This window comes from Anthonomus grandis, chromosome 2 (genome assembly GCF_022605725.1).
Source record: "Anthonomus grandis grandis chromosome 2, icAntGran1.3, whole genome shotgun sequence".
Taxonomy (NCBI): domain Eukaryota; kingdom Metazoa; phylum Arthropoda; class Insecta; order Coleoptera; family Curculionidae; genus Anthonomus; species Anthonomus grandis.
In genome coordinates, this window is record NC_065547.1 from 21,059,628 (window position 1) to 21,074,011 (window position 14,384).

At 32.8% G+C, this 14,384-nt stretch overlaps 1 protein-coding gene across 1 annotated transcript in view; it reads right to left on the reverse strand.

Annotated features, from left to right (window-relative positions):
* LOC126749122 (brachyurin-like) overlaps window positions 1-14,384 on the reverse strand; it is a 63,558-nt gene that overhangs the window by 29,365 nt on the left and 19,809 nt on the right. The window contains exon 2 of the mRNA XM_050458774.1: window positions 10,201-10,415. Within this exon, the coding sequence (XP_050314731.1) occupies window positions 10,201-10,415 (215 nt within the window). The remainder of the gene's footprint in view (window positions 1-10,200; window positions 10,416-14,384) is intronic.

Consider the following 14,384-nt stretch of genomic DNA (forward strand, 5'->3'; position numbering starts at 1 on the left):
TCATTATTAATTTATGTCTCACTACTAGTACGTGTCCCGAAATTTGGAAAGCAGCAAATATGATGCCGGTGCCTAAAAAAACGCTGCCTCTGAATTGACTCATCACAGCTTGCTATGTATAGCATCTAAGGTTTTGGAGAAAATAATTGCATCCCAAATTTCTAAATTTCTTTCTCAAAACAACATTCTACCTGAAACACAATCGGTATTTAAACCTGCGCATAGTATCACAACTGCCTTATTAAAAGTTATCGATGCCATCTTTATAGATGCTGATAGGGGCCTAATTACTTACTTAGTCCTGTTAGATTCCAGCAGAGTCTTTGATACCCTTGATCCTGATCTGGTAGGTAGTGTGCTGAGTTCTCTTTTATTTAGAACTTATACTGCGCTTTTTTATAGGTTTTTAAAGCATTGCAGAGGCAATATTGCTGGTCAAAGAATAAATGAAGATTTTAAAAGTTTCGTAAGCACACCTGCTAAACGAGGATAACATAGAAGTGTTGTTATTTGGTAAAAATGCAAGTGTGCTGCTAAATGATAAATCTTTCAATCTAACTCTAAATGAGGTACACTTAAAATTTACCGATTGTTGCCGTAACATGGGACTAATTCTTGATAATAACTTAAGATTTAATCAGCATGTCTCTAATGAATTAATGAATCTCACTGGTTGAACTTAGATGGGCATTTTAAACTACATATGGCCTGTCTAATATTTAAAATTAATGAATCTAAAACTCCCCCATACCTTAATAGTAAATTGATCAAACGTGAAAGTATTAGTGGTATTTGCACCAGATTCACCAGATCCACTATATTCAATCACCAAGCATTACACCGCTTTATTCCAGCGGTCCTTTTCTTACAATAGTATAAAAATATATGATTTGCGATTGATATTAAGTCTCCTTCAAGTTTTCAGATATTTAAGGAGAAATATTGAAACCATGTGTTGTCCCTTAGGAACTGGTAAGAACTTAAATTGTTTTGAGACTGTTGCATTACTATTTATGTTCACCATTGGCGCGCATATGGGTAATGATCTCAATTTTTTTAAAGAAAAAAATGGTACGCCACCGAGATATTTCAAATTAAAAATAATTTTTGAATTTCTCGTCAAGATCTTCATAAATTTTTGCAGTCAGAGATAAAATTGCATCTTCTGTTAATTTGCCTTTTCTAAAGCCAAATTGATTATCAGATATAATATTATTTAAAAAAAAATTAACAATTTGGGATTTAATAATGGTTTCTAAGATTTTTTAAAAATTTGAAATCAGTGAAATCGGCCTATAGCTGTTCAGACTCATTTTATCTCCTTTCTTAAAAAGTGGTTTAATTTTTCCTATTTTAAGGGCATCTGAAAATGTTTGGCAAAAAAAATTATTAAATAAGATAAGATAGGTGCTATTTCATAGACAATTTCTTTTAAAACCTCGGAATGAACTCATGACCTGGAGACTTTTTTATTTTATTTAGTATATGTTAGTTTTGAGGGATAAATAAGTTTCTGAAGTAATAGGATAATTGTTTTTTGAGAATTTCTTGGCAGCATCGTCTCGTCTATTATTTTTCAACCTTTTTCGTTTGCGGTTTTTTAGAGCTATTAGTGATTTAATGCGATTTGGCAGTCTTTCCTCTTTAAGTTCACCGATAACTATGTTTGTTAGTTCGTTTCGTGTAAGTTATATATTTCTAGTCACATTTTCAACCTCTTGCTCTAGTTGTTCAATCGTTTCAGTCTGACCAGAGATATTAGTTATTCCATTTAGTTTTTGTCTGTATTTATTCCAGTCGAATTTAGTGCATTTTCTCTTCTTAGCACATGGAGATTTTTCAGTCTTTTGTTTAGGCAAGTATCAATGTGTAATGGTGTGTCTATCTGTCGATGGATAGTGGCTAGGGTCTTGAGGGAAAATTAACTGAATGTTGTCGTTGTTTTGAACGTAAATGAATAGTTGGTTACCGTTTGCGTTGTTTGTAGCATTGTTCCACGTCGTGTGTCGTTTCCCACCATCTACAAGTTGGTAGGAAAAATGAATCCATGTCTTGCGCAGTAAGACACATCCGGAGTGGGGCATACACACCTGATTATTACATTGTTTATGACAATGCGCTTGACAAAAGAATTTTCAATTTTGAGTTCATCTGTGTTAGATAATTTTGTTTCAGTAATAATAATAATTTCTATCATACGTGAATTTATAAAATCTATAAATTCCCCAAGTTAGTTCAAAATTCCATTGGCATTCCAACAAACAATCTTGAAAACACTAAATTTTATAGCTAGGTAATCCCTTGTTACACAAATATGTCATAATTTCAAATTTATACTTTTAGGTATTGCTTCCCCTCCGAAGGAGTTGTGTAAAGTAAGGCCCTGTGTTAAGTTGTGTAAAGAGACCCTTAAGGGTCTCGTTTAAATTTATAAGTGAATTTAGTTCCTTAAAGGCGCTATTAAGATCCCTTGACAAAGTGAGACCGAGGGTACCCTTGGTCCGCCTTACACTCCGATTGCATTGCAATCGAAACTCTGCACAGGTATTTCCACCCGCATTTTAGGAAAGTCTCTCTTGCAAGGGCATGTCTCTTGACATGCCCTTGGGATCTTGTGGTGTTGGTGGGATTAGAGTAACCTCTCCAAGCTGATCGGGATGGCGGAGAGGCTGGTACCAGATCATCCTTCGTAGCAAAGCGGTTATTTGGCATCTGCCCTAATTTGTAATTTAAGACAGGGCACGTTGTGCTTATTGAGCGATCCGCTCAATTCATTATTTAATACGCGATTTTATTCCAGCTTTCCGATACTCGTGATCCTCGACACACTTGTTACAGAAGCAAAGCCTCCTGTTGCAATTGGCTAGTGAGTGGCCCCAAGTTTGGCAATGTTCACATAATACTTGTTTTTTTGTTTTTTTACATGCATTATTTAGTATTTAGCTGTATTTAATACTGACCTTTTGGCCTATACTTGCTGCTGTACATTCTGGACCAGCAATTACTAGGTAGAGGAAACTTCCTTTCATTTTAAACATTTTGTGGACTTTTATGTTGTGTTCCTGGAAGGAGGGTCTGATCCAGGAACACAACATAAAGGTTCACAAAATGTTTAAAATGAAAGAATCTCGTACGATGTGACATCTGCATCCAGACCTCTTAGGACGTGCGTTCCCCTTCCAGGGAGTAGGTGTGTAGTAGCCCTAAGATTTTTCGCATATGCAGAAAATCCCAAATTTGTATCACCCATTTTTAAGTGCAACCTATCTTCTAGCAGTTTTGTTCGTTTTTCTGTGTAAAATAAAAACATGCTTTAACTACTGCTGGTTTATTGGGGTCAAAATAATGCAAAACCTGTTTATCATCTGCATAAGACTGTGAATCTGAATTTGTGATTACTAGGAATATGTCAAAAACGTATATAAGAAACAAAAGTGGTCCAATTATAGACCCTTGTGGTACACCAGATATTACTGTCATAGCGGAAGAAAAATTGTTATTAATTTATACGCGCTGTTGTCTATCTGTCAGATAACAATCAATCAATGCGTAAGTAAAGATACTTTGGTCATCCTCCACTAAATTTATTTAAAAAATATTAATCCTACATGTTTCGGACATATAATATGTCCATCATTAGGGATAACAAATTAAGGGGTTCATAAAATGTCAAAATTATAAAATTGCCACATTTTTATAAGGCATTCATAAAATCCATTACGAAAAAAGCTGTTTACTGAAACACACTCTTTTTGAATTTAAAACATTTTTGAAATAAAAAATCAAAACTTAAAAACCGATGAATAAAGGTCGCATAAATGGCATGAATTAGGGTTACATCAAATGTTTGGAATTTTGTGCAGAATCCAAAAATATAATAACATATAGGGTGTCCCATTTAAAATAAGAAGGTTGGTATTAGCCCCGCCTACATGGGATACCCTGTATAAGAAAAATTATTGTAAAAAATGCGCATTTTATAATCTCAATTGACGTATCCGAGCGTTTTCACGAACACGATTCCATTTATTTATTATCAAATTTATTCCAAGTTACAGACTCGCACTGTATTATCCCAAGGTTTTTGTAAAAGCTCTTTATTAAAAAGGTTTTTATTAAAATTTTTGTAATTGCGGAGTAATATGATTTTTTGGAGACTTTTTAAATTTGGTACGTGTATATTACAAAATGCCAACTTAGGGTAGCTTATACCGTAGCCGATCGAGAGTTCTAGCCGTGACACTGGTTTCGTGGCGTCAAAATTGAAGCCGAGATTTGGTGGCGCACGCCGTACAGTGGAACGACTAAGTGGAGTACCGCGGGACCTAATATTTTACATTTTACAAGATAATATATTTTTTATTAATTATTTTTTTATTATTACGTATTTTTAGGTATATTATAAATGTTTTAAATATTTTTTAATATTTATTTTATTGGAAAAAATATACATAAACGGTGTTTCAAATTCGTCTACCCTCAAAATACAAAAATGGATAATTTACCCCAAAGTTGCACATTATTTACTTGTAAAAAAATATGCCATATAAAAAAATATATATATTATATTTTATGTGGTTTTGAAGATTATTGAAAAAAAAAACAAATTTTCAAAAACTTATTCTTGACACTTTTGTGGGTTATCTAGGTTGCTATGGGAAAGTTTTTGCATTGCTGTATTACTTTTTCGTAAAAATGTTAATGCCAAAAACGAAATTAGGTAGGTACCTACGCTAAATTTTTGTTGCTTATTTAAAAAATCGAAAATTTGAATGATTCCGAAGATAATCAAAAAAAACCAAAAAAAAAATTTAAAATCCATTATAATTTTTTCTGAGCTTAAACAGGAATGCAGCAAGAGGTAGGCATTATTCTAAATAAAATTAAGATTGTAAAATGTAAGTTAAAAATAAAATTGTTAATTCACCCACCTAATTTAAATACCGAATCTTTATTCTTTTTAAAACTCAAAGCGAGTATCAAAATAGTTTGGTAGTTTAAAATTTTAAATGCGTAATCTTACTATAAACTACAATAATAACTGCAGTAAAATATTATTTCGAATCAACGCAAAATATGTGCCCCTGCACGGAATTTTTGCCATCGCGATGCGGTCGTCGCCTCGCATGATTTCGGCTTCTGTTGTGAGGTATCCATGGAAGCGGGGATAAGTGTCCAGGCTAGAACTATCGATCGGCTACGCTTATACCGGTAGCAGAGATTGTGTCAACATCCACAACAGCATCTGCATCACTAAAAAATATAGTACCTAGCAATATTGATACTCTGTCAGTGACCCTTGGAGCCTCATCAATGGTCTGAATAAAACCAAAAACGTCGGATATTGATCGGTGTTGAAAAAATGAACATTTAAATCCCCCAGGACCGTTACATAGTCGGAGGTTGATATTATTTCTGGTAAAATATTGTCAAGTGCATTTGCACAAGTTCCAACATTATTCATAGTACGATATATGACCACAGCAATAATAGACACTTTGTTAATAATAAGTTTCAGCCACATAATTTCAAAACTATCTATATCTGTAGCATTGGTAAGATTTAAAATCTCAGTCTTTAAGTGAGATTTAATAAAAAATCCTACCCCTCCACCTCGGCCCGTAGACATATCTTTTCGATAAAAATTGTAACCAGTTATGGAACATAATATTTGGCAAGCCGTTTGCAGTCAGCCAAGTTTCAGTTACTGCCACAACATCATAATCATTCCCCATTATCAAGTCTATAAATTCCTAAAATCCCGTAAATATTGACTTTAAGTTTAAATATGACATTTTAAGTATGGCATGTTTATTTCTATTATTAATATTCATATTGAGAGAGATCTATTCACAGTCTGATAAATATTCAACCTTTTTATTATATAAGCATAAGCTAATTAATCTGAGTAAGTAAGCACATTCTCGACTTATGACTAGCATCTAAGTTTACATTTGACTTTTTAGATTCCACACAATTTGTACATTTTTTTTTCATTAGACCTACATTCTTTATAAGAGTGATTTTCAAAACACTTTGAGCAAATTTGTTGTGATTTACAAACTTTACCATAGTGATTAAAGCCCATACAATGAATACATTGTAAAACACTTTTATCATTAAAAATCCGCAAATATGTTTATTCCATTTAACAATTAAATCTATTATTGTACTATCAGAATCTTCTAAGCCTACATCATCATTTTTAATATTAACTATTTTTAATGTAGGTTTTTTATTAAAGTTGGTACCTGCACAGTATATTTTTGAACTGCTTTTCCAATTGACTACCAAGATCCTCAACCTGGTTTTTATTTGAACAGCTTATTACAACAACACCATCCATGTTTTAACTTATCTTCTTTTTGGTTAAGATTCCATCCTGTTTATCAATAGGCTTTATAAGAATAACAGATTCCGATTTTCCTTTTCTTACCACATCAGAAAAGGTCTGCAACAACTGCTCTCGTTCTGTCTATTTTGAAGCTTCTTCTCTAACATCTCGATTTTTTTGTAATAATTTCTTATTTTTGGTTTCCAGATAACTGATAATCTTCTCTTTAGCTTCTATATGTTTTTGTGTCTCCTCAATCAGTGTTTGATAGAGAGAAAATGATTCACCCTTGGTACATTTTTCGCAATAGAATTTCAAGTGCCGTTTTGACTTAAGCTGCAACACCTTGTATTCAGAAGCATTTATCAATCTTAACACTTCATTTTTACATAATCGAGTTTTGCAATCATCATAAGCAAAAATTTGCGAGCTGTTTTTCTTACAAACATCGCATTCCATAATTATTCTGTTTTTTTTCGACAAGCCGGCAATATCGCGAACATGAGATTTGGTTTTTAGAATTTCCCTTTCGAGCTCGTTCCAGCGCCGTGCAAATGCAACTCTGTATATGAGCAGTGTTGCTCCCGGCAACGTTGACATTGAACGCTTAGTTTTTGACTTTTCCTATTCTGGTACACTGGGGTACCCTTACATGCATTAACGTACTGACCTTTTTATATTTTATACTTGCTACTGATATATTTTAGATCAGTGACTACCAGGTAGAGGGAGCGGAATGTGTTTTTCATTTTGAACACTTTGTGGACTTTTATGTTGTGTTCCTGGATAAGCTCCTCCTTGATCTCGTCCGGTGTGACATCTGCATCCAGACCTCTTAGGACAAACCCGTGAGTACGTTCCCCTTCTAGGGAGTAGGTATGAAACTCATGCATACTCTCTCGCGTTCTCATGTGCCAATCGTCTTTTGATAGCTTGGTTCGAACATGCGTCATCATCGTTGTCCGAAGTCATCTTGGGTTCCGCCCGAGGAAACCCGTCGTAAAATTAGCGCGGGACTTTGTTGAAGCTCCAAAAAGAGCTTACTAAACTTGAAAGAAAAAGAGTGAGCAGTAAGAAAATCGATTATGGGATGTTTCAAAACCGGATGGAAAATCCTTGCTCTCCAAACGCAAAAGAAGGCATTGAAATAAAGGGTGTTTTTTTAGAGGCGGAGAACTTTCATTTGGCAACACTGTTTTTTATGACAGCCGACCTGACAGTTCTGGGTTATTTTTAGATTAGTTTGGTTTCGCAATTCATCATGAACAGACTCACGCCAGAGCAACTTTCCAAATTGTTCAAATTTATTTTGAAAGACATGGTTCTATGAGAAACACATCGGGCATTACGTTAGTTTTATGGTGCTCATAATCGTCCTTCAGAGAGATTAATTCGAGAAGCTGTTGATCGTTTTCGCAATACTTTTACTCTAGTCGACAATACGCATCCCGTAAGACGCCGTAACAGGCGATAGCTGCTGTGCAGCATAGTGTTGATAATAATCCAAATGTGTCAATTCGTCGTCGTTCTCAACAAGTGAACTTATGTCCATCCACTTTATGGAAAATTTTGCACAAAGATCTCGGATTGCGATCATATAAAATTCAACTTGTCCAGGAGTTGAAACCCCAGGATCATCTTTTGCGCCATACATTAGCTGAATGGGCGGAAGGAAAGATTGCTGTTGATCCACGATTTCATATGAAAATTTTGTTCAGTGATGAAGCACACTTTTGGTTAAATGGCTATGTAAACAAGCAGAATTGCCGAATTTGGGGGGATGAGAATCCACGAGCTATTGGCAAAAAACGGTTACATCCAGAAAAACTAACCGTTTGGTGCGCTTTATGGGCCGGTGGAATCTTTGGTCCTTATGTCTTCAGAAATGCTGATGGTCAGAACGTTACAGTAAACGGTGAGCGATACAGAAACATGATAACCAACTTTTTTGTGCCTCAATTGGAAGCCGTTGCAGGCGTTGCAGAAATGTGGTTTCAGTAGGACGGTACCACGTGCCATACAGCGCGCCAAACAATTAATTTACTGCAAGAGACATTCGAGCAACGAATAATTTCAAGGAATGGACCTGTAAACTAGCCAGCTCGTTCGTGCGACTTGACTAGACATTGTATTATTTTCTTTGAGGTTATGTTAAGTCGCATGTCTACGCTGATAAGCCCGAAACACTTGAGCACTTGGAAGCCAACATACGACGCGTGGTTGCCGAAATACAGCCTGCAGTACTGGAAAGAGTGTGTGAAAATTGGACCTCTAGATTCCGCCACGTACGCGCCAACCGTGGGGTCACATGCCCGAAATTATTTTTAAATATTAATGCCAAAAAAAATTCTTTAACATAAAAGCAAATTCGTTCATATCAATAAAACATTTTGTGTTTCATTTCAATTTAAAGTTCTCCGCCTCTAAAAAAACACCCTTTATGTTGTTGCTTCTTCCAATGTGTCCGAAATATTGTTAAAAACCGCTTTCTTGAAGAAAAATAATGGTGATATTATGGTGTTTGCTAGGGCATTATTGGATAGTGGAAGTTAAGGAAATTGCAGATCAGAGGATCCGGTAAAATATTGGAATTGCAGCCTTTAAGAATAAATCATTTGGTAAGGAGTGGGAAAAAATTTAACCCACATTATCGGAAGGGTTAATATTGTAATAAACTCATGTAACTATCAGTTATGTTTAAACATTAGTTATTCGGTTTTATCAAAGAAAACTGAAAAGTTGCCCAATATAAGTTTTGATAGAAATCTCTTAAATATTTACTTTTTTTTTTCATTGGGATATTTTTGGTTAAGTTTGAATCTTCAGGTTTGAAGCTGATCCAAAATAATTTGAGGGCTGATATTTTGCAGAACAGTGTATTTGGATGGACTATTGCAGGTCAGATGTGTGTCAAAGTTAAAGAAATTTCTTTATTCATAATTTATCCATTAGCTATTTGGTTACAGAAAATGTGGTATACTCAATACTTCACTTATTCAGTTATAATCAGTTGCTTAATCAACCAATTGTTTTTGAGAATTGAATAAACTCCAAACAAGGAAGATTGTGCTCTCTCAGGCTGGAAAATTTTTTCATGTTTTGACATGGTTTGTTGATTAAGTAATGGTTTTCTAGGCCATCTCGACGGACGATTTATGATGAATTTTTTTTCCAAAACTTGACTTAATAAATTAAGTCTGCAGTAAGTCAAGATTCTGCAAAAATGGATTATTAGGCCCAGTTATAATTATTGCAAATTTGATTATCTAAGAACTATGATCATTAAAATTGTCATGGGGTAAAGTCCTTTCGGGGTAAAATCCTTTCCTAAAGTCCTTTCACGTTTTCTTGGTAAGTAATTTTGTATAACTGGTTACAAAATTCCGATTTGTTATGACATCGACTTTCATTAGGGTAGAACCTCATAGGTAAGATTCGTCAATGAAGGCTTTTGATGACAAACAAAAAATCCCATGAATAAATTGATGACAAAAGATACAGCCATTTCATCCCAGCGCTGGCCCCAAACTTCAGAGGGATTTGGAAAGCCGGGTGAGGTGCAAATTTGTAACGAGTTGCAAATTTCATTTAAAATGTGTTATGGGAAGTAATTCCTTAACGTTTGAAGAATTCTCGTCCATATTTACTTAGATAGAGGCTATCCTTAATTCTCGTGGGTTTTTTGGGGTTTTTAGGTTTATTTGTCGAGACTAAGGTACTTTTCTTTTTCTAAAGGCATTTTCTATTTATCCTGATAGATAGTACTAGATAGTAGTAGATAATCAAGTGTAGTACATATTGTAAGACACTTTCTACGTAGTACAGCAAATAAAAGTAGGCTCTCTATCTATAAAATTAAAACTTACCCTTCAGCACAATGGGCAGCAGTCAAAACATAATTTTGGGATATCAGTGATCCTCCACAAAAAGCTTGATTCATGGCATATGTAACGTAAAGACCAACTTGATAAGGAAACTGATGAGCATTCGCCTCTTGACCACCTACGATTCGAATGGGAGCATTCTTATTTAATGGAGTTTCGTCTTTGGGAAAGATGAATACTGATTTTTTTTGAGGGGTCTGAAATACAATAATAAATTTGTATCTTCTGTGAAGATAGTCAAAATAATACATGATATTACAATATATAATAATTTAACAAAACTTAAATAAATAAATCATTGCAATCAGGAACACACCAAAAAATTTTAACTCGTTTCGTAAATTCACACACTAATAAATATTAGCAATTAGTGATAATATTGTTATCACAATGTAAGCGCGTTATAATTATTTTTATAGTTTTTGTCCTATTTTGCCTGCTTTTTGTAGTTTAGTTGATTAGGTTGGTTAGGTTCATTTAGGGTTCTTCTTAAATTTAGTTTATTATTTTTACCTATAATGTCAAGTTTTTATGGAGTTCATTTTGTTTGAGGGGCCCATTTGGGCCGCAGTTTAGGTTAAATTATGTTATATTATTATACATAGATACATATATTATTATACATTAGATGGCGCTTTACAAGTAAACGAACGCGTTTTAAGTAGCTGCTAAGAAATTTAAGTTTTTTAACTGCAAATAACATTTTTTATATACCGAAACATTACTAAAAAGTACAGTTTTAACATCAAGACGTGCCTGTTGTGAGGAATCTTGAAATACTGTAATAATTTTACAGTAATTCGACTAATACCGATTGAAGAAAATTTGAGGTTAGAATGGTACTGTCAAGAGCTGATCTTGAAAATATCAAAGGAATTTTTACAGAGAACTTCCTACAAGAAATTGCAGACAAAGTCTCCCAGAAAATCATGGCGAAATTCGAGGAAAGACTTAAAAGACAAGAGGAAGCCATCCGTGATTTAAAAAGGGAAGTAGCCGACTTAAAGAGTAAAAATTCTAAATTCTTTGAAGCCTTGGACAATCAGGAGCAGGTATCAAGGTCTCTTAATGTTAGGGTTTTTGGTATTCCACAAACCGAAAATGAAAATCTTCGTGGCAAAATTGTGGATGTCCTCAAAAAAATGTACATCAATGATTTGAAAGACAATCAAATTATAGCATGTCGTCGTGTTGCCTCCAAAAATCCTAGTAACAACCCACCGGCTGTACTTCTCAAATTCTCAGACGATGCCGTGCGGAGTGCAGTTTTAAAAAACCGAAAACACTTAAAATTAACAAACATACAAATCAAAGAGGACCTAACGCAGTATCGCGTTGGCCTTCTAACCGCGGCTATCAAAAAATTCTCGAGTAAAATGGTGTGGTGTTTTAAAGGTGCTGTGTATGTGAAAATAAATAATATTGTGCATCGAATTCAGAATTTAGAGGATATTAATACTCTTAAGGCTTAGAAGTATGTATAATTCTTTGTTATATTTATATGGTATTTAAAAGCACACATTTCAGAATCCAAACATTCCCCTATGGGAATGGGATGAGCTCTGTTTTGTTTATGAATATGTACATATTTTATTTTGGACATTTACACATAATAATAAAGATGAACATCTTATATTACCTGCTAATAATTTCACTATTAACTTTAAATTTACAGTTATAATTACAATTACAATTTAAATTCAACAGTTTATAGATTATATTTATATCTCTTTAATATAGGTACTTTCCTAGGGTAATATGTATAATGTAGGTATAATTCCAAATTTTTAACTAACAATATGAGTTTATTTTTGGACCTTTAATTATTGAAGTATGGTTTTTCTTTTCCTTTTTTTTTACAATGAGTAGGATATGCTTTTGTTCAAATTTCTTTTTCTTTTTATTGAGTTTTTATTGTGTGTACATGGCTATTTAATCACGAGTTTCTTTGTACTTTTGCTTCAAGAATCCAGTAATTAACTCGTAATGATTGGTTTCTCCTAGAGACTTTATCACCTTATATAGATATTTATTCATAATATTTATATAGTGATTCTTTAGTTTAAACTAGCCTTTATATAAAAACAATTAACGATTAATTAATGTTTATTTCAATTCTTTGAGGCAGTTAAATAAATAATAGAGGTTTATTATGTTTGGCTGCTTAAAAAAATACGTGTTTTGTTGCTTTCTTTTTTCTGTAACTTATATATTAGGTATATTTTTGTTAGAATATTTAAGATTTAATTTTTTTTTCTTAAAGATGACAAATTTTTTGGAATTTAGTGATGAGGTTGAGGAGGGTAGCAGGTTGGATGTAGTGTTGGCGGATGACATGGGACGGGCTGGCGAAGTTTTTGGTGATAGTGGTGGGCTTAATATTATACATTTTAATATCAGAAGCTTACAAAAGAATTTTGATGAATTGATAATTTATTTGAATGAATTGGATATCACAAAAATCGATATTGTAGTGTTGTCAGAAACATTTACAATTAGCAATGTTGACACATTCAGGCTTGCTGGTTTTGATATTTTTTATAATAACTCTTTCTTTAATAAAAATGACGGTGTTGTAATGTATATAAAAAATAATTTGCATGCAATATCTCAAATAATAAAACTAACTGAAACTAATCTCTTGCATTGTACTATAAAAATAAACGATATTTCTTTGGGTATTACCGGTGTATACAGACCACCTTCTACAAATTTAAACTTATTTTTAAACGATCTGGAAACACAAGGATTTATAGGAAAGCAAAATATGTGCAATATATTTATTGGGGATATTAACATTAATATTTTGGAGGAAACTGATATGAATGTAACTAAGTATTTAAGTGTTATGTCGCAAAATGGATATATGTCGTGCATAAATCAAGCAACAAGAGAAACTCACAATTCTAAAACAGCACTCGATCATATATTTTTAAAAATAGATCAGTTTGATTTAGGAAAAAACTCTATCTTACCATTAATCTTTAAAACTAATCTAACTGACCATTATCCTATTGGGCTATCTATTAAAAATGTAACAAAAAATATTGCCCAGTTTAATAGCATGCAACGGAAAGCAAATATAAATTACACAAATTTAGAAAATGATCTGGCTAAAGAAATATGGGAAGAAGTGTTTACAAACAACAATATAGAAGAGTCATATACCTGTTTTAAAAATAAAATTTTATATTTTCTAAGGAAACACACGTATATTATAACACTAAATAGCAAAACAAGAAAACGTAAGCCTTGGGTAACCCAGGGTATTATTAATTCTATAAAACAGAGAGATAGCATGAAAAAATCTTTAAACATGAACCATAATATTGCCGATGAAATAAAATATAAAAAATTTAGGAATAATTTAACTAAGGTAATGAAATTGGCAAAAAATAATTATTATAAGCTAAAAATAGATAAATCCAAAAATGACTACAAAAAAACATGGAAATTTATTAATGAGATTACCAACCATCAAAAAAAAGCGCCTCAAGATAATTTTAAAATAAAAGTAAATAATGACATAATAACAGATGAAGTAACAATTAGTAATACCTTTAATGAGTTTTTTACAAATGTAGGTTCAAAAATTCAAAAAAATATCAATAAAAATTCATCGAGTTTTAAAGAAAAAATTAAAATTAATCCTAACTCCATGTTTCTTTTTCCAGTTAATACAAATGAACTTATAATGCACATTAAAAAATAACTCAGCACCAGGGGAAGATAAAATTTCAACTAATTTAATTAAAAGAATACATGTTCATATTTTAAAACCTTTAGTTTACTTAATAAATTTGTCATTTTCAACGTTTAACTTACCCTCTGATTGGAAAGTCTCTCTGGTATCTCCTATATTTAGATCAGATAATCGTGATGAAACTACTAATTATAGACCCATTTCTCTCATAAATAACTTTGCTAAGATATTTGAAAAATGTTTAAAGTCAAGAATAATAAATTTCCTGGAAAAGAATAATCTTTTATATCAAAAGCAATATGGTTTTCGAGATAAAAAAAATACGGAGAAAGCCGTATTTGATTTAGTTAATAATATTAACATTAATCTACAAAACAGAAAAAAAAGTTTAGCAGTTTTTATGGATCGTCCGAAAGCCTTCGATACCGTTTCACATGAAATTCTCTTTAACCGTTTAGAAAAA